The sequence below is a fragment of the Capra hircus genome, chromosome 8 (genome assembly GCF_001704415.2).
Source record: "Capra hircus breed San Clemente chromosome 8, ASM170441v1, whole genome shotgun sequence".
Classification (NCBI taxonomy): Eukaryota; Metazoa; Chordata; class Mammalia; order Artiodactyla; family Bovidae; genus Capra; species Capra hircus.
The window spans coordinates 44,242,051-44,268,354 of record NC_030815.1 but is presented as its reverse complement, the minus strand read 5'-3'; the positions used below and the strand labels follow the sequence as shown (position 1 = coordinate 44,268,354).

The following is a 26,304-nucleotide window of genomic DNA, read 5'->3' as shown; positions in this document are numbered from 1 at the left end:
TTACTTTCGTTGGTTGTCACCCAGATGCATATCTTTTCCAAAACTCATTGAATTGTACCCTTAAGATTAACTCCTTCCCTGCATTACTTCAGGAATGACTGAATGAATGGTAACACCATGAGGAAATAACTTCACCATCCAGAAGATGAGATTCTGCAGGACAACTGGTCTGGTCTCCTCGAAAATCATTATCATTAACTAAAAGATAAAAGGCTTGTGCTAGATTCTAAAAGACTTAAGAGATGTCACAACCAGATGCAATGTATGATGTTAGACAGGATGCTGCTTTGGGCAAAATCATCTATTAAAGACACTCCAGGGACACTCGGGAAATTTGAATATGATCTTGGTTTTAGATTATATAAAAGTGTATTAAGACAAAGTGTATTAACAAACTTGGAGATTGTTGATAGGGGAAAAAAGTTACAAGGCAGTATGTACTTTCAGATCTCTTTTTGGTTTCACAAAAAGGCAAATATATATTATACATATTGTATTATATTATGTATGCTATACATTATTTATAAATATGCATATATATTATATATGTATATAAAGAGATTCAGTAGGGAAAATACATTTATCAATTAACATAAGCAGCTCAGGCAGAGTTGCTTACATTTTCCTAGTTTTCTGTTTTTTTTTTTTTAACTTTCCAGCATGAACAAATACTGCTTCCACAATAATATACATTGCTTGAAAATATTAGACTCTGAAATTCACTGTTTTCTAAGATAAGGTAAAAAATGGGTGGATAGAGCCAGGGGAAGAAACCTTAGACTGTTACCTACCGAGTTTCCTGTTGAGCATTTTCCATGTGTATCTTGCTTCATTCTTACAACAAACTTATCTTCCCTGTTTTTACAGAACTAATGATGATATAGTAAATGTTGCTCAGTCATGTCTGACTCTTTGCAACCCCATGAACTGTAGCCTGCCATGAAATTCTCCAGGCCAGAATACTGGAGTGGGTTGTGTATCCCTTCTCCAGGGGATCTTCTCAACCCAGGAATCCAACTGGGGTCTCCTGGATGGCAGGCGGATTCTTTACCAGCTGAGCTACCAGGGAAGCCTGAGATAAATGAACATTTTAAAATAATATTATCTGATCCTAAGACTCATGTTCTTTCTACCTTGCTTACATATTTAGTAAGTTTTCTTACCAAACATTTATGAAGTATTTACTGTGAACCATGTGTTCTGTTACATGGTTTATAAGAATTGCCTCATTCCTACCTCATACAATCCATGTACGGATGATACTATTATCATGCTCATCTTAAAGATAAGAAAACAAGAGACACAGAAATCAAATAAGTCTCCTAAGTTCCTGAGAGCTAAGACGTAGCAGAACCCAGCTCAGGCTACCTGATTTTTCACACTTCTATTAACTATACCATGTCTCTAAATTCCCATATCTCTAAATTCAACAATTCCCAGAGTGCGAGGGGAGAATGAATGATAGCCACCAGCAGAGGGAACAGTGACATCAGAGGCCTGTCATGCAGTTTTCCACAGTGACATTTTGCTTACCTGTCGAGGGCTGTGCTGGTGGGCATACTCCTTCCAAACCCTCGGACTCCCATCTGACGGAAATACGGAATGCAAGAGAGGTTGGCGGCAATGATGGCCAAGGAGTCGGAAGGGCTCACAAAGAAGCCATTTTGGCCTAGGATCATATAACGGTCCTGTGGTAAAGAATGTGTGAAAATGTTCAGGCAAAGGCATCTGCTGCTAGCAGTCCATTCCCATCATCATCACAAGGCACTTTACTGCCTTCCTCACATTTAAATAATGTAAAACCACTTGAAGGAGGGCAAAGAGGGCATGGGAAACTAAAATGCCTCAATATTGCAGGCCCAGGATCTTGACACCACTAGGAAAATATCCGACCTGTCAAAATGTAGATGACTTCCTCAGGCTTTAGTAGCCTCTACATTCTTCATTCACACTTCCCCCAAACATAATGGAGAACAGAGATTATTACTAAAATAGCTGGCTTCTTAACATGGTGATTTCAACAAGATCAGCCATAAATAAAGATGTACTACATGAATTTTTTAAAAGAAATAGCAACTTTATAACATACTGCTACTTGGAAAAAGAAAAGTAATGACTATTCACATGCAATACTAGGCCATTAAAGAGAAGGGCAGATGCAAAGCCAGTTAAGGTTCGTATGCCCCATACGTGTCAGCCTCAGAGGTATTCAATAATTCTCTGGTTACCAGTGTCTGGCTCATTATACATCAAAAGGATCAGCAGGCAGAAAGCTTTCCTCCTTACCCCATCAGCATCAAACGCAGCTCCAAATCCATATTCCCCTCCTTTCATAGCTTCCAAAAGGGTGGTTGCATATGTCAGGTTTGGGTCAGGATGCTGCCCTCCAAAATCTTCCAGGGGAACACAGTTGATTGCAGAATTGGCTGGGGCCCCCAGCTCATCACACAGAACTTTTCTCACATAGGGTCCCATAACTTAAAAAAGATACACAGCAATGTGAGATCTTTGCAGAACTCCTCCCCCAAGGGTGTTTTGTTCTTCTTAGAAGAAGAAGGCTACTTCATAGCACAAGAAAAAAGAAGATAAATTCTACAAGTTTTTTCAAGCACAGAAAAATGGGTGTTTCAATTACTACTCATTGAGCACCTATGTGCCAGTGACTATGTTAGGCATATAGAAGTTGTATTCAATAATCCAGTTGCATGAAATTTTTCTCCGAAACTTTCCTAAAATACTGCCAAAAAGAAATCAACTACATAATAATAATACTTGGGCTGTTCTTTTTCTATTAAAAGCATTACTTAAATATATGCAAAAGCACTTAAAGGCTCTAGCAATGTTCTTTGTCTCTACAGATGTTTTAACTTTGCCAAGTGTATAATTAAACACTGCCAACCACTGAAACATATGCAACTAAGTACATTTTACAAGATAAATGCTAAGGAGTTGTGTTTTCCAGTTCAACACACATTCATGGAGCACCTAACACAGAACTCTTATGTGAAGAATGGAGGGTATACAGGGACACAAAGTGCTCTCAGTCTGGGCTCTCAGTCTGGCAGTGGGATGAGTCAAATCTGCAGGTGAGTGACTGGACTTGTAAGACTAGTTCAATTCAATGTATAATGTATTTATTAAATAATGAAATCCAACAACTTAAAAGAGAAATGACCATAGGCAAGGCTTCAAAATGGAGCAGCATTTCTGGGAGAACATGAAAGAATATAAATTTGACAGGAGTAAGGGTGCTATCCAAATGAAAAGAACACTATGAGCAAGGGAATGGAGCCTGAGGTAGAACATAAGCACATTTGGGGACAAGCATGTAATCCTGTTGGCTGAAATATATAAAAGTACCACTTTCCATTTATTTTCAATAGAATACAAACCACAAACGGTGAACACACTTTGATTTTGCCTGCCCAGCACCCATTTTCCTTTCCTCTGATAGCAGTATTCTGGTCTTCTTTAGAGAACCAATCCTTTTTCCATCTCAGTACATGTAATCTGAGTGTGGCTAATCCTACTTCCCCTAACACTAGGGAGGTGACCTAGGACTGCCAGTCCTCCATCCACAACCAGAGTGACTGATTCAGAGATGAACACATGGTACAAGCTAGGCAGTGAGGCCCAAATCCAGAAACAATTTTCAAACTCTTTGAAAAGAGTAACTCTCTTCCCTCTAGGTCAGATAATGCTAAGGCAAGAAACAGAAAGAGCCTTTTCTACGGAATATAACCAGCCCAAAGTTATATTTCTGCAGAATATAACCAGCCTGAAGTTGAACGGTTTTATGAAGACCTACAAGACCTCTTAGAACTAACACCCAAAAAAGATGTCCTTTTCATTACAGGGAACTGGAATGCAAAAGTAGAAGTCAAGAAACACCTGGAGTAACAGGCAAATTTGGCTTTGGAATGCGGAATGAAGCAGGGCAAAGGCTAATAGAGTTTTGCCAAGAGAGCACATTGGTCATAGCAAACACCCTCTTCCACAAGAGAAGACTGTACACATGGACATCACCAGATGGTCAACATCGAAATCAGATTGACTATATTCTTTGCAGCCAAAGATGGAGAAGCGCTATACAGTCAGCAAAAACAAGACCAGGAGCTAACTATGGCTCAGATCATGAGTTCCTTATTCAGACTTAAATTGAAAAAAGTAGGGAAAACCACTTGACCATTCAGCTATGACCTAAATCAAATCCCTTATGATTATACAGTGGACATGAGAAATAGATTTAAGGAACTAGATCTGATAGATAGAGTGCCAGATGAACTATGGATGGAGGTTCATGACATTGTACAGGAGACAGGAATCAAGACCATCTGCAAGAAAAAGAAATGCAAAAAAGCAAAATGGCTGCGTGAGGAAGCATTACAAATAGCTATGAAAAGAAGAGAAGTGAAAAGGAAAGGAGAAAAGGAAAGATATACCCATTTGAATGCAGAGTTCCAAAGAATATCAAGCAGAGACAAGAAAGCCTTCCTCAGCGATCAATGCAAAGAAATAGAGGAAAACAATAGAACAGGAAAGACTAGAGATCGCTTCAAGAAAATTAGACATACCAAGGGAACATTTTATGGAAGGATAGAATCAATAAAGGACAGAAATGGTATGAACCTACAGAAGCAGAAGATATTAAGAAGAGGTGGCAGGAATACACAGAAGAATTGCACAAAAAAGATCTTCATGACCCAGATAATCACGATGGTGTGATCACTCACCTAGAGCCAGACATCTTGGAATGTGAAGTCAAGTAGGCCTTAGGAAGCATCACTACGAACAAGGTTAGTGGAGGTGATGAAATTCCAGTGGAGCTATTTCAAATCCTGAAAGATGATGCTGTGAAAGTGCTGCACTCAATATGCCAGCAAATTTGGAAAACTCAGCAGTGGCCACAGGACTAAAAAAGGTAAATTTTCATGCCAATCCTAAAGAAAGGCAATGCCAAAGAATGCTCAAACTACTGCACAATTGTACTCATCTCACACGCTAGTAAAGTAATGCTCAAAATTCTCCAAGCCAGGCTTCAGCAATACATGAACCGTGAACTTCCAGATGTTCAAGCTGGTTTTGGAAAAGACAGAGGAACCAGAGATCAAATTGCCAAAATCTGCTGGATCATGGAAAAAGCAAGAGAGTTTCAGAAAAGCATCTATTTCTGCTTTATTGACTATGCCAAAGCCTTTGACTGTGTGGATCACAAAAAACTGTGGAGAATTCTGAAAGAGATGGGAATACCAGACCACGTGACCTGCCTCTTTAGAAACCTGAATGTAGGTCAGGAAGCAACAATTAGAACTGGACATGGAACAACAGACTGGTTCCAAATAGGAAAAGGAGTACGTCAAGGCTGTATACTGTCACCCTGCTTATTTAACTTCTATGCAGAGTACATCACGAGAAACGCTGGGATGGAAGAATCACAAGCTGGAATCAAGATTGCTGAGAGAAATATCAATAACCTCAGATACGCAGATGACACCACCCTTATGGCAGAAAATGAAGAGGAGCTAAAGAGTCTCTTGATGAAAGTGAAAGAGGAAAGTGAAAATGTTGGCTTAAAGCTCAGCATTCAGAAGACTAAGATCATGGCATCCGGTCCTATCACTTTATGGCAAATAGATGGGGAAACAGTGGAAACAGTGGCTGACTTTATTTTGGGGGGTCCAAAATCACTGTAGATGGTGACTGCAGCCATGAAATTAAAAGATGCTTACTCCTTGGAAGGCAAGTTATGACCAACCTAGATAGCGTATTCAAAAGCAGAGACACTACTTTGTCAACAAAGGTCCATCTAGTCAAGGCTATGAGTTTTCCAGTGGTCATGTATAGATGTGACAGTTGGACTATAAAGAAAGCTGAGCGCCGAAGAATTGGTGCTTCTGAACTGTGGTGTTGGAGAAGACTCTTGAGAGTCCCTTGGACTGCAAGGAGATCCAACCAGTCTATCCTAAAGGAGATCAGTCCTTGGTGTTCATTGGAAGGACTGATGTTGAAGTTGAAACTCCAATACTTTGGCCACCTGATGCGAAGAGCTGACTCATTTGAAAAGACCCTGATGCTGGGAAAGATTGAGGGCAGGAGGAGAAGGGGATGACAGAGGATGAGATGGTTGGATGGCATCACCGACTCAATGCACATGGGTTTGGGTGAACTCTGGCAGTTGGCGATGGACAGGGAGGCCAGGCATGCTGCAGTTCATGGGGTCACAAATAGTCGGACACGACTGAGCAACTGAACTGAACTGAACTGAATAGGAAAGAATAAAACAGCCCAGGTAGAAAACCTTAGAGTGAAGCCCCTGGAAGATAAATTCCACACATCAGCTCAGAGCTCCCAGCAAAATTTTTAGTGCCTCACTCTTCAAACAGGAGGAGAAGGGGATGAGACAGAGGATGAGACAGTTGGATGACATCACCAACTTGACGGACATGAGTTTGAGCAGGCTCCAGGAGATGGTGATGGACAGGGAAGTCTGGCATGCTGCAGTCCATGGGGTTGCAAAGAGTTGGACATGACTGAGTGACTGAGCTGAATTCACTCTTTAACATGAGACCAAACAGAGTAAAGAACAACATGGAAGAAAGAGAAACTACACAGGGAGAAGAAATCTTTTAAAGTATGTATCCATCATATCCTAAAAGAGATCAACAAGATGTGGCAGACTGGCTATAAAACTGAGAAGACTGAGAATACCAAGTGTTGGTGAGGGCATAGAGAAACTGGAGCCTTCATACTCTGCTGTTAGTGCAAATGGTAGTCACTCTGGAAAATAGTTTGGCAATTACTTATTAAGTTCAACATACACATTATATGACCTAGCAATCTCACTCCTAGGTATTTATCCAAAACAGAGGAAATCATATATTCCTATAAAGGCTTTTTCACAAATGTCTGTAGCAGTTTATAATAGCCAAAACCTAGAAATAACCCTAATTGTATCAAGTGGTGAATGGATAAACAGAATGTAGCACATCTATTTAAAGGAATACTACTCATTAATAATAAGAAATAACCACCGATACATACAACACCATGAATGCATCTCTAAAACCTTATGCTGAGTGAAAAAAGCCTGAAGAAAACGGCTACATATTGTATGTTTCCATTCATATGCCTTTCTGGAAAAGGTAAAACTATGGGGCAAAAACCAGATAAGTGATTACCAGGGACTAGGGGAAAGAGGAAAGGGTGAACTTCAAGGGATGCAAAAGAATTTGTGGAAGCAAGGGAAATATTCTATACCTTGACTGTTAGAGTGGTTACATTATTGTACATGTTTGTCCAATTTCATTAAACTGTATACCAACAAAGTATCAATTTTACTGCAAGTAAATTTTATACCTCAATACATCTGACTTATTTTAAAAACGTGGTATTCATGAAACATTAATAGGAAGTTATTTTTAAAAAGAGTTATTTGGAAAACAAAAAAATATTTTGGGAAATTAAAAATATGACAGTGGAACTGAAAAACAATGGAAGGACTTGGAGCTAAAGTTGAGGAAATCTGCCAGAAAGTAGCACAAAACAAAGAGAAGAAAAATGGGTGTTGGGAAAAGAATAGTATAATTAAAAGATCTGTCCAGTAGAGTCAACATCTAAACAAATAGCCATTATGGAGAAAGGAAAGAGAAAATAATGGAGGAATCATCCAAGAAGTAATGCAAGAAAATTTCCCAGAATGAAAGGACATAAGTTTCTAGATTCCGAGGATCCTCCAAGTGCCTGGCAAAATAGAGAAATATAGTCCCACACTAAGACACATCATTGTGAAAAGAAGGAACACTGAACACATATCAAAGGCCCCAAAAGCCTCCAGAAAAGAAAAAAAGAAAGATTTCAAAACATGAATTAAAAATCAGAATAGCATCAGATTTCTCAAGTTTGGTAGGAATGGCTACAAGACAATCGAGCATTTCTCTCAACTTTTGAAGGAAAATAATATCCAACCTAGATATCTATATTCAGATAAATACCAATTCAGAATGAGCACAGACAACAGGCATTTTCAGCCATGCAATGACTCAAAACATTCACCTCCCATGAGTCCTCTCTCACAGAGTAACTGGAGAATGTGCTCCTCCAAAATGTAGGAGTAAATCAAGAAAGCAAAAGGCAAAGGATCCAGAAATAGGAGAGTCAACATAAGAAAGGGATAAAGGGAATTATAGGATGATGCTAAGTGGAGATTTCAGGACAATAGCAGCTCAGAGAGCTACCAGTACAGACAGAGGAGATTCCAGGTCTCTAGGAAAATGAAGTGAGAGAAGATTTTGACACTAGAAGAGTATGAGGGTTAACAGTGGTAAATACACTTCACAAAAACTAAATAATGAGAAAACAAGATGATTACTAATTCCAAAGAAGTAAAAGAGTTGTGCTGAAAGGAAAATATAATTACAGTATTTTGCTTGGCTCAACCATGCTATAATAATCTAGACATTGCATACTGATCTTACCAAAATGATGATTTAACTTGTTTAAGGAACTGTGTGGATTTAGTGAGTGGAGACAGTGAAAAAGAACTATAGATTCATCTTCCATAGTATGAAGTCAGTAACGCCTCAAAGTGAAAAATCAACAAGGAGCAGTATATTCATAGTATTTAGTAATAGAGAGATAAATACCACTCCCCCGCAAAAAAAAAGACTGCCCCTGGAAAGTAGAAAATTAGGGGAAGGAGTTGTGAAGGATTTTTTTCATAGCAAGCTATGAACTATCTGACTTTTTTAACTATGTACTGTGATCAAAAATTTTTTTTAATTTACAATTTTGCTATTTCCACTCCACACTCTAACAGGCATAGTCTGAAAATCATATGCTCATGCTTTTTTTTTAATTGCATCAAAAAAAAGAGATCAGAGCCCTGAAGCCTTCCAGAGTATCCCACCTATCTATCTGAACATATACACGTCATGTGAATATCTATGAATCCAATCTTCCTCATAATCCCAGAAACCCAACACACATTGAGGTCTCCTTCACCATTTCTTGTTCACCACCTGGTAGAAGACCACACACTTACCTCCATGCATGGCATCAACTCGGATCTTCAGTTGGCCAGGCCCGGTCAGCAAACTCTTAATGGCATTAAAGTCAAAAATGGTCCGAAGGAGGTTGAGATAGATATCCACTGGGTCCACTATCTCCACTATGGATAGGAAAGCCAAAGGAGACACCAATGATTATCCATGAGGGATTCTTGGAAGCATAAAAAAGCATCAAATTCTGATCACAATCCCATCATAACCCCACACATTTTCACAGGAAGCAAAGTGTCCATTTGCAGAGAAAATCACAAAGCACAATCAAGATACTACAAACTTTGCAGGTGATTAAATGGTATAAAAAAATATCAACTTGCAATTCTTCTTTGCAAGTGAAAAATCAACCACAAGAATAAAGTAATTAAGATAAAACTATGCCTATTGTCCCCACTCTCTTCATTCCACCACCTCCCTCCCACAAACTGCAAACACCTCAATGCTAAGAGGCATCTTGGCAAAATCGGTTGCCTCTCCTGTGGGGACTGGCCAAAAAATGACTCAGCTGGCCTGAAACAAATCAAGAAGTAACCTCAGCAGTGACCCCTACTTTCTAAATGCCATGGTACCAAGCAGATTCAGGTTCTGAATTGGTGATAAAGGACATTTTTCTGAGTTTGTGTAAAGTCTCCCATGTGCCCAGTCTATTACCAGGTTCAGGGTGAGTGCCAGATATTTAGAAATCTTCATTAAACATACATGCTCTCCTGCACCACCCAATGACCAGACAACCAAATAAAGTCTTTTCCATTTATTTCACAGATTCATAAAACCCAGAATACATCACACATTTCAAAGTTGGTGTTCAGTACATAATTAGTACCCAGAAAATATTTTTCCCAGAAATAATAAATATTTTATTTTAGGCACTAAAATTAGTCCATGAGCTCTGCTTGTGAAATTTGTAGTTAAATTTTGAAACTTATATATGCTGTTTTTCAAATTTTTCAAACACATACTACTTAGGAACCTTGAAACATTTAAACCTGCACTAAAGGTATTATCAATCCACCTTTAATAATTTTTAGTAAATACAGGTGCAATATTTAGTGGATGAGATTTTATATGTAACATGAAACTATCCCTTCATCTGGTCAAATACACACTAAAAATACTTCTGTTGCACTTAAATCAAGTTCAAATATAATAACTTTTTCAAGAACACAGATAGTTTTTAATCATCCTTAATAGGAAGAGGATATTAATCTATGCTCAGTTGTGTCTAACTCTACAACCCTATAGACTGTAGCCCACCAGGCTCCTCTGTCCATGGGCTTCTCCAGGAAAAAATCCTGGAGTGGGCTGCCGTTTCCTCCTGCAGAGGATCTTCCTGACTCAGGGATCAAACCTGCATCTCTTGCGTCTCCTGTATTGCAGGGGGATTCTTTACCACTGAGCCACCAGGGAAGCCCATACTAATCTATAAAATAAATTAATTAAAAGTTTATACAAAATACATCTAAAAATTATTAACATAGTATACGTTACATATATTTTATCAAAATAAAAATCCATCTATGAAATGAAAGGTTATGGCTTGAATATGTTTGAAATTTTACTCTCTCTACAATATAGCATAATATTTTTGGCAATTTCATTCTCGGTCTAACTCTCGAACTACTTGCCTAAATACATTTGGTATTTATAGCAGGTAAATAGCATTAATACCAAACAAAAACGTAAAAAACAAGGAAGCAAGTAGATTTCCATGTAAACTGAAAGCTCACATCACATAGTTCTTGCTCTTCATCCTTTAAGATGAAATGCCAAAGACTAAATTGTTTCCAATTAACTCAAGCCTTGCTCAACATTTAAATAGCAAGAACACAGCACATAAATTATCCTAAACAATCATTTTCAAATTCTTGGGACCAGGGAATGTCTCCCTCTACCTCGTGGTGTCTGCAGCCCTGTAAAAACTCACCAAGCAAGCAATGTAGCTGGAACAGTGGGCCTGAATCTGAGCCACCAAAGGTCTGGGTCTCTTGGACAACTAACACAACTGTGAAGATTCAATCAACCAGCAAAATTTCTTCCTGGTAATCTAATAATACCTGCTTTTCCTGTCATCTTATTTTCCAGTACATCCATACATATGTAATCAAGTATACTTAAATCACTTAGTTAACATGAAATATCCCTTGCTTTTAGCTGTCAAGCCATTGTGTGTATGAATACTCCCAACTAGATTAATAAAATCAGGAATCATTGCATCCTGTAAGTATCACATGGCTTTCAATTAACTTCTGCTCACTAGCTAAGCAAGCAATTGATTCAAAATCTTCCAAGAAAACTGGCAGAGTTAGCCCAACACTGTGTCTCCGAATAGTACATTTCAATCTCCTCTCTGTCCCTAAAATACCATGTGGCCATGAACTAGCTAGTTTACCTTTGGAACTAAATAAATTAATTGTAAAATAAGGATACCATCTTAATACAAACTGGATTTAAGCTGATAGGGGGACTGAAGGAGTTAAAAAAAAAGTTTGTTTTATTGCTACTTGTATGCTTTCTAGGAGAAAGCAACAGGATAAAATAGAGGGTGAAAAATAATGTGCATTTAATTGGTATTAATGTTATTACATGGTTCAATTTTAATCTACAAATTGAAAGGTTATAATCTGAGGACTTAGAAGTGTTATTCACGCTACCATACAGGATAATATTTTTGGCAATTTCATCCTGGTTTTTAATTTTTGAACCATTTTCCTAAATCCATTTGGTACTTAGTGAATTCCTTTGTAAAATCTTCTATCATGGAGCATGGTATAGAGCAGGTGGTCAACTGTGAATTGAATCAAGGTAAACTGCATGATCCTAGCTTGGAAAAGAAACACCTATCTTTCATGGAAAATTTTAATAACTCCTTTACCTTGTTAGGTCTCTTTTTGATTATCTAAAGTATTTCAGCATCTTCACCTTAATTGCTTAGAAAAGTAAAGACATGTGTTGGCAATTCACAGTCTATTCTTGGAACACTGTAAAAGAGTCAGCTGTGAAATGTTCCCTATGTCAAAAACGATAGTTTGGAAAGCAGTTGTTGAAAGTTGCCAGTTCCAAATATCTTGGCTGCTCTCATTTCCCTCCGCACCACACTCAGTTTATATCTATTTATCAAGTGCCACTCCTAAAATTGATAATTCCATCACTTTTGTATGTGCTCTCCCCTGAAGAAAAAAATGTCACCTCCATCCACAGAGTTCTAATTTTCTTCAAAATACAATTTCTCAATTACCTCTAAATGGTTTGAATTTGTTCTCCAGGTCAAATTCTTGTCTTCCTAGTCGAGACAGGTCAATTCGCAAATCAGGGCATATAGCATATTCCTCGATTGTTTTGCTGATCTGGTAGATTTTGTCTGAGACGACATCTGGAGCAGGACCTAAAATTGGAAAATAATGCACCACCAAAAATAAATCTGCATAAAAAATAAATCAGAGAAATGTTAGCTCTTCCTCCACCAAGCAGGAGGAAGATGTCTTTGTGTTCTAGACAACAGTCAACAGTTCACAGTTCAAATCGCTGCAGTATTTCTTATCCATCCACTCTGGAGGAAATGGGGCCAGCCTCACCTGGTTCATACAAGCCAATAACTCACATGTTGCTTTGTTTCAATTCACTTTTAAGCAGTGAAACGTCTTCCCTAAAAATAGTTGCACACCTGCCAGGGAGACCCGGTTATGTCATCAGCTTTATTCAGGATATGAGACACAAACAGGATATGCATTTGACAGAAGTGAGGGACTCCAGAGTTAAACTGCAGCCTCCCAAGTGCACCTAGAGAAAGAAAGTATGACTCCTACTCCCAGGTCTGCTGCCTATTTGGTGTATACGTTGACCCGGGTACGTTAGTTTTCCCAACTCATACTCTCTAGTGACTCCCAAGTTTCCAAAGTGAAGTTTGAAATATCTGACGCACATCTTCACAAGGCCAAGCTGACAGTTAAGGTCAAGTGATAGGCTTTAAATGAATTGAACATAAAATCAATAGCTGTCCTCCTTTTTCTTGTTAATTTTTGTATCTTACTGCAAGCTACATTGGATTTTTTGCAGTAAGTTTGGGAATCAAGTAAATAAGCAGATTGAAGATCTAAAATATAAATGATTGACAGATAGATAGCTTTGTGTATTGATCTCACTCACTAGTTACATTATAATTTTCTATTGAACTGCAATTGTTTCTTGATTTCTCTTCTATCCCAGCCCTTAGAACTATGCTATTCAATTCAATAGCCTCTAGCCATATGTGGCTCTTGAACACTTAAAATATGACTAGTTATACTGACATGTGCTATAATTATAAAATACACACCAAATTTTGAAGAGTTAGTATAAAACCAGAACAGATTATATTCATAATTTCATAGTAACATGTTGAAGTGATATTTTGGATATATCAAGTGAACTAAAATATTTTATTCATTTCACTTGCTTCTTTTTACTATTTTATGTGGCTACTAGAAAATTTTTAATTACATGTATGGCTTACAATATATTTCTATTAGACAGTGCTGCCTTAGAATATAGCACAGTAGTTGCTGTTTTAGTCACTAAGTTATGTCCAACTCTTCATGACCCCATGGGTTGTAGCTCTCCAGGCTCCTCTGCCCATGGGATTTTTCCAGGCAAGAATACTGGACTGTGTTGCCATTTCCTTCTCAAGAGGATCTTCATGACCCAGAGATCAAACGTGAGTCTCCTGCATTGGCAGGAGAATTCTTTACCACTGAGCCATATCACTGTTATCACCTCCCAAAAAAGGTTCTTTGAACATATAAAAAGGAATAATTACCAAACTCATCAAGCTGCATACATTAACTATGTACAGGTTTTTAATATATCAATTACACCTCAATGAAGCGGGGAGAGAGGGGAAAGGAAAAGCAATAGCACCATTTCAGTGGATGGAAAAAAGCCTAATATATTTTAATACCTTCATGTTCTTCTACAGAAAGAGTGAAAACCACAAAGAAATAAACAAAGTCCTTCTCAACTTCACACCTTACATTTTTCATTCTTCTCCAAAAGTAAATAGAGTTACTTAGCTTTACATTTTTTTTTTATGCTTGCCAGATGATATGTGAATATCCCTCTGGCTCCCAGGTACCACGTTATGTTCTTGGGATACTTCTGTCACATTTTAAAAGTCTCTGTCTGAATTTGTTATGCCACAGTACACTGATTTCCAAAAGTAAAACAAGTTGTAACCAGCTAGATGCTGCTCAGTCAGCTATGCTGATAACCTCTGAGGTCATCAAAATCCTTTGTATCTCTTTGAGTGAGTGAGTAAGTGAAGTCACTCAGTCGTGTCTGACTCTTTGTGACCCCATGGATGGTAACCTACCAGGCCCTTCCATTCATGGGACTCTCCAGGCAAGAATACTGGAGTGGGTTGCCATTTCCTTCTCCATTGTATCTCTTTGCATCCTCCCAGTTCTTAACATTTTCCGCTCCAATGACTTCTTCATTTAAGTCAGTTCCTAGTACAGTCATGCCAGGAATTGTCTCTTGAAATTCTTATTTCAAAAATATCAAATTTGAGTATCTTCAATCCACAAATTCCTAATCTTCCATCTACCCTACTTCTACTCCATACTCCTGCTGAACCTGTTCTTCATTCCTATACAGAAGCCCATCATCACTTGATTACTCCCAGACTATCGGTCCATTCTCATTTCACTGGTTTCTTATCCCAGAAGGATGCTATGGTCTAGCATTTGAGCCTTGCTGTTCATTGTTAGCATAATAAGACAAGCCAACATTTGTTGAAATTTACACATAACACATTTCACGCCTTATGTAGAATTTAGCACACACAAAAAGTATATGAAGTAAAAACTATTAATATCTTCATTTTCCAAATAAGGAAACTGAACTTGGAAGAGATTACTTTAAGCAAGGTCACATCACTGGTGTAACAGAGGGTGGGTTTGAATCCTAAGAGTCTAATGTCAACTCAGACATTCTTAACAACTACCAGCTCTCCTGCTGCTCTGCCGTGCCCATACTGTCATTCCCCATCGCCATCATCTGCTCCACTGCTGCCATTACCAGACTCCCATGTGCTGCTGAAGGCAGTCATGAAATAATCCAAACTGGTTACCCCCAAGAATGAGGCTGCTCAAGTTCACCTTGATCCCCACAATTCCTTAGATATCCTCAACAAATTCCCCAGAGGACCTTTTAGAAAACGTCTCCAACGGGTACCCCAATGTTCATTGCAGCACTATTTATAATAGCCAGGACATGGAAGCAACCTAGATGTCCATCAGCAGATGAATGGATAAGAAAGCTGTGGTACATATACACAATGGAGTATTACTCAATCATTAAAAAGAATACATTTGAATCAGTTCTAATGAGGTGGATGAAACCGGAGCCGATTATGCAGAGTGAAGTAAGCCAGAAAGAAAAACACCAATACAGTATACTAACACATATATATGGAATTTAGAAAGATGGTAATGATAACCCTGTATGCGAGACAGCGAAAGAGACACAGATGTATAGAACAGTCTTTTGGACTCTGTGCAAGAGGGAGAAGGTGGGATGATTTGGGAGAATGGCATTGAAACATGTATAATATCATATGAGAAACAAATCGCCAGTCTAGGTTCGAGGCAGGGTGCAGAATGCTTGGGGCTGGTGCACTGGGATGACCTGGAGGGATGGTGCTGGGGGGGAGGTGAGAGGGGGGTTTGGGATTGGAACACGTGTACACCTGTGGCAGATTCATGTTGATGTGTGGCAAAACCAATACAATATTGTAAAGTAAAAAAATAATAATAATAATAAATAAAAAATATATATTAAAAAAGAACAAAAGAAAACATCTCCATTTATCCCAAGTCCCTTAGCTATCCTTGCTCCATTATCTTCAGTTCAGTTCAGTTGCTCAGTCATGTCCGACTCTTTGCAACCCCGTGGACTGCAGCACACCAGGCTTCCCTGTCCCTCACCAACTCCTGCAACTTGCTCAAACTCATGTCCATTGAGTCGGTGATGCCATCCAATCATCTTATTCTCTGTCATCCCCTTCTCTTCCTGCCTTCAATCTTTCCCAGCATCACGGTCTTTTCCAAGGAGTCAGTTCTTTGCATCGGGTGGCCAAAATATTGGAATTTCAGCTTTAGCATCAGTTCTTCCAATGAATATTCAGTAATGATTTCCTTTTCCTTAGGACTGACCAATTTGACAGGCAACATTTCCTCCTCTTCCTTTACAAGAGGTATAAGCAACTATTTCCCAAAGTTTCCATTCTACACTCCTCTAGATGTTTCTTTCCCTCAGCTCTGCCTTTTCACTCAGACGTTCTGCCCACTTCTTGGAACCTAGGTTCCAAATGAGCTCCACAACTCATGACTTCTGTGATACTGGTCAAGTTTTTTAAGCCACTTTTATTCCTCAGTGACTTCATCAGGCTGCTATGAGCATTAAATGAGAACATGTACGTAAAGTTCTGAGTATGTAGCTTGGCACACTCAAAGTATTTTAAAAAGCATTTTCATTATTGATTCCTTTTGTCCTCTAGCATCTTCTCCCCTATTTACAAACATGCTCAGAAAAGTCCTGTTCTATAAATAATTTTAAAGCAACATAGCTTTAGATGCGTCCTCTCTCTCTGGATGTACCTACCAATTCTGTAGACATTTTGCCTTTTAACTTATTCCATGAGATGTATCTGTATGACATTCAATGGAAGAGATGACTGTGAGCAACTTGTAACTTCGGATGAAAGATGTCATGATAAAACTCACTCTAAGCAGGAAGAAGCCAACTCAATCTCTCCATGCTAGCAGGAATGTTAGTCTCATTAATGACACCAAGACATGTAAACATGAAGAAATAAATGTAAAAGGAAGGACTTTCAACATAGTTAAAGGCTAAATGATAAATTCAACCCCCTTCACCTATTCAGGATATGACTGAGCAAGTCTCATAACCTCCTGCAATTCAGTCTAAAAAATGGTTATTTAAATAGTATCTTTTCCTTTTATACCTCACACATTATCACAGAGATGACTGAGATTCTCTTATAAGATATTCAGTCAGATATTAATTCAAATGTTTAAATACATTATTTAGTTTGGCAACTTTTATATTACTTATATATTACATTTCATTGCCATATTCTGAATACATGAAATGTCCTATAAGTATATAGAATACCTGCGCTTTGCATATTTTTTCCTGAAATATTCAGTAGCTTCTGCAAGACTAAATGTTGGCCCAAGGTGTGCTTTTTGGTGAAGCAGGGTTTCTTGAATCATACCTTCAAAAATAAGGCTCTTCATAAGGTTGTTTTTATTTTTTTTAAACACTTGGCTTGAGTAACATTCTTTCTTTGAATAATATCCAAAATGGCTGCAAGGAGGGGGCAATCATGTACTTCCCTTTCAAGACGTGCTATGGTGCCTGGGCCAGGAATGCTTCATAATGGCAACAGTTGTTGGTTAAAACTCAGCTCCCACCCACATATACATGAAGACTTAGTGTTCTAGATTAAAAGAGATTTAAGAGACTTAAAAACCAAATGCAACACATAGTTCTGGGACAAAACTTGGTTTTAACGAAGCAGATGTAAACAACATTTGGGGGACACTCAGAAAATTTTAAATATAGATGAGACTTTAGATGACATTAGAGAATTACTATGATTTTTGTTAGGTATGATCATGTAGTTATACAGGAATACATCTTTATTTTAAAGAGATGTAGTCAGAAATATTTAAGCCTTCATGCTGTAATTTACCTTAAAAGTCTTTAGGGGAAAAAAGCAAAATGGAAAAACAGAGTAAGGAATATATGGTATCCATCTATTATTATCCTTCCTACCCTACATTTTATATATATTCAAAAATGTTTTAATTCACCCTTATACACATATCCCACCCCACTAGGACTTCTAAACTGTCCATGCTCATTCACTACAGTTGTGTCTGACTCTTGTGGTCCCATGGACTGTAGCCTGCCAGGCTCCTTTGCCCATGGGATTCTCCAGGCAAGAATACTAGAGTGGGTTGCCATGCCCTCCTTCAGGGGATCTTCCAACCCAGGGATCAAACCAGCATCTCCTGAGTCTCCTGCACTGCACAGATTCTTTACCATTGGCCCGCCAGGGAAGCCCTTCTAAACTATAAATTTCTATAAATACAAGAAAAAGTGAAATAATTCTAAGCATGTCAGTAAGAGAAAGTCAACACTATAGGAAAGGGAGAATGTAGGACTTATGCTAAGAAGTCCTGTCTGACAATGTGACCTTGAGCAAACAGCCTCCCAGGGCTTTGATCTGTCTATTTGTAAAATGATGGGAATGATCTAAATGACTTTGAGGGTCTGCTTCAACTTTAAAATCCAGGGTCCTTCCATGTCAGATAAGCATCAATATTCAACCATTTCACTGTGCTGAGGAGTGCAGGGGACCAAGAGACCAAATGGGTATAAAACCCCATTGTGCCCCTTCCTTGTCCCATCACCTGAGGCAACATGATGCTTAATTTTACGTGTCAGCTTGCTTGTGTCACAGAGAGCCCAGATGTTCAGTTAAATGTTACTCTGAGTATGTCTATGAGGGTGTTTCTGGATGAGATTAACAGATTGAGTGAAGCAGACTGCCCTCCCCAGCATGGCTGGGCCTCACCCAAGCCATCAAAGGCATGGACAAAACAAAAAGACTGAGGAAGGGAGAATTCACTTTCCACCTGACACACTGGTGCCACTCTGCTTTCAGACATGGACTCAGACTGGAACTTATACCATCAGCTCTGTTGCTTCTCAGGCCTTCATACTCAGATCAGACCTATATCATCCAATCTCCTAGAAAGATCTTGGGACTTCATAGCCTCCGTAATCACATAACCCAATTCATTAAAATAAATCTCTTTCTAGATCTTCCTGGACTTACAAGTTACATTCTGACTAATCCACTGTAAACTGAAAATATCATAAGTCAAAAATGCATTTAATACACCTAACATCATGGCTTAGCCTAACTTATCATAAGAATGCTGAGAACACCTTGGTAGGCTACAGTTGTACAAAATCATCTATCCTGAAGCCTGTTTTATAGTAAAGTGCTGAATATCTCATTTAATGTATCAAATACTGTACTGAGAGAGAACAACAGAATGGATGCAAAGTGAAAGTGAAGCTCACTCAGTCGTGTCTGACTCTTTATCACCCCATGGACTGTATAGAATTCTCCAGGCCAGAATACTGGAGTGGGTAGCCTTTCCCTTCTCCAGAGGATCTTCCCAACCCAGGGATCAAACCCAGGTCTCCCAAACTGCAGGCAGATACTTTATCAGCTGAGCCACAGGGAAGCCCAAGAATACTAGAGTGGGTAGCCTATCCCTTCTCCAGCAGATCATCCCGACCCAGAAATCAAACAATGGTCTCCTACATTGCAGGCAGATTCTTTACCAACTGAGCTGAATGGGTACAGGGCAGTTGTAAATGTACTGGTTGTTTACCCCTGTGATCGGATAGGAGCTGCACTTCCTGCCCAGCATCACGAGAGAGAATTATACAGCACTGCCAGCTGAGGAAAAGATCAAAATTTGAAATTCCAGTGAAACAAGGTTTCTACTGAATGCATATTGCTTTTACACTATAAAGTGTAAAGTCAAAAAAACCTTTAAATCAAACCATCGTTAAGTTGGAGACAATCTATATGTCCTATTGGTCTGCTTCTCTGAAAAACCCTGACTACTACAGGCACCTCACTGGACTTTTCTGAGCCATTCCCTCTCTGCCTTGCTTATCTGACATCATGGGGTCATTGTAAGACCATGATATAAGAGGAAAGAAACCATGACAATTAAGGCATATTCTGAACCACATACCTCCATTGGCAACATTAAACTTCACTCCAAACTCTCCCCCTGGTCCTCCAGGGCAGTGGCTGGCTGTCAGGATGATTCCACCAGCTGCCTTGATCTTTCTGATAATGCAGGACACAGCAGGGGTCGACAAGATGCCATTCTGTCCAATAATCAGTCGACCAATCTAGATTAGCCAGAAAAAAAAAAATCAATCTGGTTACATGGGATTGAAGTACATTTCTATGAGAAAGTGTCCCAGGCTCTGTTAGCACATACTGGTCACTTGGCAAAAAGAACTGAGGGGGCTTCAGGTGGGGAGAAACATGTGGGGGCACAGGGAGGCAGCTCTCCAGCCCAGTATCTCCAAGACCATTTGGGACACCCATGTGTTGTAGTCAGTTATTAACCTGTAAGTGAGATATGCCTCATTGCTTTTCAGCAGTTTAAAATACCTGCTTCTGATGACCAAAGGGTTAGCTTGACTCATACAAGAAGTTCTTAGTTTGTTATTGGCTCAGAAACTGCACCTGTACATTCTGGAAATTACAAGAAAGAAAAACAGAGCACTTCTCTGCTTCACCTTCCTTCCCTGCCTCAGCACAAGCTCACACAGGAGGGACCTGACTTGCTACAGCCTTGTTGTCAGCAAGTGTATTTTAACTGCACTTGGAAGCCCCAGTTTCCTGAGGGCAGAAGTCCTATTCTGGCCACTAAGTGATAGCATGTGCTGGGGACACTGGAGAAATCCAGCCATGCTAGGCAGCAATCTGGAGGTCATCTATCTGTGTGGCCAGACTCCCTATAACCATGAAATTGAGTTTTAAAAAAGAAAGAAAGCAGCATAACCCTGTAGAGCATTATTGTGCGTGCTTTGTTTTCAAATAGGACCCAGTGTCATCCAATGCAGTGGTTCTCAAATGTTGCTACCAATTAGAATCATTAATGAGAACTGGAAGATTCTTAGTACTAAGATTGCCTCAGGATCAGGCATGGCAGGGGAGAAGCCTGAGCTCCACAGGCTTTTCCAACATCCAGTCAAGTTTGGTGATCAAACCCTCTCCTTACTCAATAAAACCAGTGGCATGGGCATCACTTGGGAGAAATGCCAAATCTCAAGGCCCACCCCACACTTAGCAAGATCCCTACCTTTTGACATAATTCACTTGTCCTTTAAAGTCTGAGAAGTACTGGCATAGCCTTGAAGACCAGCTCTTATGTCCAGCACAATTGCAAAGTTACCCTGGCACCAATAACAACATTGCTGGAACTAGGTCACTGACCAAATATGACAATGAGGAAAGATATAGGGAAAAAAATTTCTTAAAGATCAAACACAAGAGCTCCAAAAATAAAACAGTTTTGGGATAATTTAGTATGGAAAGACACTCAGCTACAACATCTTCATAGTATATATTCTCAAGTGGATGAGGTAGATTATAAACAAATAAACCTAGTAGTAGTAGTAATCGTAATAGTAGTATTAATAGTAATTACTAGTTGGATAGGTACCAGAAAAAAATTAGCAGGATCTGTGATAATAATGGGGTGTTAATTTTAATAATAGCAATAACAATTATAGTAATAATAGCTAACAGAGCTTAGATTTTACTCTAGGTATTACAGGAATCCATGGAAGGGTTTTAAGCACTAGAAGTGACCTTATCAGTTATAAAGATCACGGGCTGAGCAATCCAAAAGAGCTTATTAAAAAGCAAGTCATATCATATTAGCAAAACATTCCAACGACTGTCCTCATGTCCCACCAACCGCAGGTAAAGTCAAAGTCTTCAGTCCATCAGGCCCTCCATGATCTGCCCCCATCACCTGCTACTCTCCACCCCCCTTCCTCTCTCTGCTTCAACGACACTGGCTGGTCTCCTGTTCCTCACACACATCAAGCATGCTTTGTGCTTGCTCTTTCCTCTGCTTAGAACACCCTTACCCAAGTATCCATATGCCTGCCTCCTCCTGTGTTTTGGTTACTATTCAATGCCAACTAATCAAAGACAACCCATGACAGCCCTATACAGTACAGCACACATAAGTCTCTAATTTCCTTGTTGTCCTCTATTTTCCTTAGCTTGTTTAGTCCTTTGGGTTACACACATTACCCTTTAATATTTTCCATCTTATTTATTTCCTCATTATATATAAGTTTCACTGCTATACTCTTGAGAATCTAGAACAAACCTAGCATATAGTAAGTACACAATAAATATACTTAATAGAATAGAAAAAATGAATGATGAATAGATTTTCTATTAATTATATTCATTAATAAAAAATAGAACTGACAAACAGAAAAAAGTGAATAAATGATGAATGAGCGGCTGCGATGTGAAAAAATGCATTAGAGAGTGAGAAGTAGAAAAGAAAAAGGAGAAAGGTCAGATGGAACGCTATCACGGCAGAGCTGAGTGTGGACCCTGTCTTAGACTAGACTAGAAGTAGTAGAAATGAAGAGAAGTGATTATATCTGAGTGTATCTTTGGAAGGAGAATGAACAGAACATGTGGGTATAATGAAGGAATGGAGACACTATGGTAGCCAGCCTTCAAGATGGCCCCCAACAATCCATGCCTCTGGCATTCATGCCTTGGTGCAGTCCCCTCCCACAGTGAATAAGGAAGATCTGGGTGGTTAGCAGAACACTGCAAAACTGAAGGTGTGTGACTTCCCAATAAATGACACTGCCACTTCGGCCTTGCTGTCTTGGATTGCTCACTCTGGGAAACAGAGTCATGTCACTGGGACATTCAAGGAGGCCCTGTGCAGCCACCTGGACCGAGAGCACCTGAGTTCTCCCACCAACAGCCAGCATCACTTTCCAGCTGTGTGTAAGTCTATAGGTGAGCCATCTTGCACTGGCCCGTCTAGACCCTACTGATATGCAGCTGTGACTGAGTCAAAACAACCTGCCTCCACGCCCATAGAAACTGTGAGCAATAATAAATGTCCATTGCTATTTTAAGCCTCTAAGTTCTGTCATAATTTCTTACACAGAAATAAATAAAACAGGGACAGTGAGGAAAGGAGTCAACTCCCAGCTTCTACCTTGAATAATCTGATGAACAATGGCACCATTTACTAAGATGAGAAAGATATAGGACAAAAATTACATTCATTTTATCCAGAGCGGTGATAAATCATGTTCCACGTGCTTATGTTATATTTTATTTCATCATTCAACTCATTTTGAGTATTACCATGAAACAAGCAAGGGTGACACATTGGAAAAGACTCTGATGCTGGGAGGGAATGGGGCCAGGAGGAGAAGGGGACGACAGAGGATGGGATGGCTGGATGGCATCACTGACTCGATGAATGTGACTCTGAGTGAACTCCGGGAGTTGGTGATGGACAGGGAGGCCTGGCGTGCTGCAGTTCATGGGGTCGCAAAGAGTCGGACACGACTGAGCGACTGAACTGAACTGAAGCAATGGTGAAGACTTTGCATATGCAGCAAGGAAGACAAACTAAACACTGTTCTCAAGGACTAAGCCTATATATTCCAAAGCCTGAAAAATATCTGTAACTTAAATTCATTATTTTCTCTCTCTCCCATTTTTTCAGAATTATTCTTATACAAATAATTCTCAAAGGGTGGAAAGTTGTGTGTGTGTACACATTTCCCACAGTGGGACCTAGATATTAGAGGTAGAAATTTTTAAACAATTCCTATAAATGTTTAATAATGAAGAACCTCTACATATGGACATCACCACTTGGTCAACACCGAAATCAGATTGATTATATTCTTTGAGCCAAAGATGGAGAAGCTCTATACAGTCAACAAAAACAAGACCAAGAGCTGACTGTGGCTCAGATCATGAACTCCTTAATGCCAAATTCAGACTTAAATTGAAGAAAGTAGGGAAAACCGCTAGACCATTCAGGTATGACCTAAATCAAATCCTTTATGATTATACAGTGGAAGTGAGAAATTGATTTAAGGGCCTAGATCTGATAGATAGAGTGCCTGATGAACTATGGAATGAGGTTCATGACATTGTACAGGAGACAGGGATCAAGACCATCCACATGGAAAACAAATGCAAAAAAGCAAAATGGCTGTCTGGGGAGGCCTTACAAATAGCTGTGAAAATAAGAGAAGCAAAAACCCAGGGAGAAAAGGAAAGATATAAACATCTGAATGCAGAGTTCCAAAGAATAGCAAGAAGAGATAAGAAAGTCTTCCTCAGCGATCAATGCAAAGAAATAGAGGAAAAGAACAGAATGGAAAAGACTAGAGATCTCTTCAAGAAAATTAGACATACAAAGGGAACATTTCATGTAAAGATGGGCTCAATAAAGGACAGAAATGGTATGGACCTAACAGAAGCAGAAGATATTAAGAAGATGTGGCACAAATACACAGAAGAACTGTACAAAAAAGAGCTTCACAACCCAGATAATCACGATGGTGTGATCACTCATCTAGAGCCAGACATCCTGGAATGTGAAGTCAAGTGGGCCTTAGAAAGCATCGCTACGAACAAAGATGGTGGAGGTGATGGAATTCCAGCTGAGCTGTTTCAAATCCTGACAGATGATGCTGTGAAAGTGCTGCACTCAATATGCCAACAAATTTGGAAAACTCAGCAGTGGCCACAGGACTGGAACAGGTCCGTTTTCATTCCAATCCCAAAGAAAGGCAATGCTAAAGAATGCTCAAACTACCGCACAACTGCACTCATCTCACACGCTACTGGAGAAGGCAATGGCACCCTACTCCAGTACTCTTGCCTGGAAAATCCCATGGACAGAGGGGCCTGGTAGGCTGCAGTCCATGGGGTGGCTAAGAGTCGGACATGACTGAGCGACTTTACTTTAACTTTTCACTTTCCTATATTGGAGAAGGAAACGGCAACCCACTCCAATGTTCTCACCTGGAGAATCCCAGGGACGGGGGAGCCTGGTGGGCTGCTATCTATGGGGTCGCACAGAGTCAGACATGACTGAAGTGACTTAGCAGTAGCAGCAGCACACGCTAGTAAAGTAATGCTCAAAATTCTCCAAGCCAGGCTTCAGCAATACGTGAACCTTGAACTTCCTGATGTTCAAGCTGGTTTTAGAAAAGACAGAGGAACCAGAGATCAAATTGCCAACATCTGCTGGATCATGGAAAAAGCAAAAGAGTTTCAGAAAAACAGGTATTTCTGCTTTCTTGACTTTGCCAAAGCCTTTGACTGTGTGGATCACAAAAAACTGTGGAAAATTCTGAAAGAGATGGGAATACCAGACCACCTGACCTGCCTCTTGAGAAATCTGTATGCAGGTCAGGAAGCAACAGTTAGAACTGGACATGGAACAACAGACTGGTTCCTAATAGGAAAAGGAGTATGTCAAGGCTGTATATTGTCACCCTGCTTATTTAACTTCTATGCAAAGTACATCATGAGAAACGCTGGGCTGGAAGAAACACAAGCTGGAATCAAGATTGCCGGGAGAAATATCAATCACCTCAGATATGCAGATGACACCACCCTTATGGCAGAAAGTGAAGAGGAACTAAAAAGTCTCTTGATTAAAGTGAAAATGGAGAGTGAAAAAGCTGGCTTAAAGCTCAACATTCAGAAAACGAAGATCATGGCATCCAGCTGGTCCTATCACTTCATGGCAAATAGATGGGGAAACAGTGGAAACAGTGGCAGACTTTATTTTGGGGGGCTCCGAAATCACTGCAGACGGTGACTGCAGCCATGAAATTAAAAGACGCTTACTCCTTGGAAGAAAAGTTATGACCAACTTAGACAGTATATTGCAAAGCAGAGACATTATTTTGCCAACAAAGGTCTGTCTAGTCAAGGCTATGCTTTTTCCTGTGGTCACGTATGGATGTGAGAGTTGGACTGTGAAGAAGGCTGAACACCGAAGAATCAATGCTTTTGAACTGTGGTGTTGGAGAAGACTCTTGAGAGTCCCTTGGACTGCAAGGAGATCCAACCAGTCCATTCTGAAGGAGATCAACCCTGGGATTTCTTTGGAAGGAATGATGCTAAAGCTGAAGCTCCAGTACTTTGGCCACCTCATGCGAAGAGTTGACTCATTGGAAAAGACTTTGATGCTGGGAGGGATTGAGGGCAGGAGGAGAAGGGGACGACAGAGGATGAGATGGCTGGATGGCATCACTGACTCCATGGACCTGAGTCTGAGTGAACTCCGGGAAGTGGTGATGGACAGGGAGGCCTGGCATGCACGATTCATGGGGTCGCAAAGAGTCGGACACGACTGAGCGACTGAACTGAACTGAATGAAGAACCTGTCAAATGAAGTGTGATGTCTGAACTTATGGAATATTCTTCAGCCATCTAAAAGGGTAATCATGAAGACTGACCAGTTGGGCAGACTGGGTGAACAATCCAGAGAGTTATGCTCCTCTTCCACAGGGCAGAGCTGTTGCTGGGCAACAGATGCCCAGA

At 39.7% G+C, this 26,304-nt stretch overlaps 1 protein-coding gene across 1 annotated transcript in view; it reads right to left on the bottom strand.

The window, feature by feature from the left end:
* The window catches only part of PGM5 (phosphoglucomutase 5), a 205,433-nt gene that overhangs the window by 159,824 nt on the left and 19,305 nt on the right, over nucleotides 1-26,304 (bottom strand). Inside the window, exons 2-6 of the mRNA XM_013965963.2 lie at nucleotides 19,904-20,066; nucleotides 12,295-12,441; nucleotides 9,041-9,166; nucleotides 2,287-2,477; nucleotides 1,534-1,688 (exon numbers count right to left, since the gene is read on the bottom strand). Of these exons, the coding sequence (XP_013821417.1) occupies nucleotides 1,534-1,688; nucleotides 2,287-2,477; nucleotides 9,041-9,166; nucleotides 12,295-12,441; nucleotides 19,904-20,066 (782 nt within the window). The remainder of the gene's footprint in view (nucleotides 1-1,533; nucleotides 1,689-2,286; nucleotides 2,478-9,040; nucleotides 9,167-12,294; nucleotides 12,442-19,903; nucleotides 20,067-26,304) is intronic.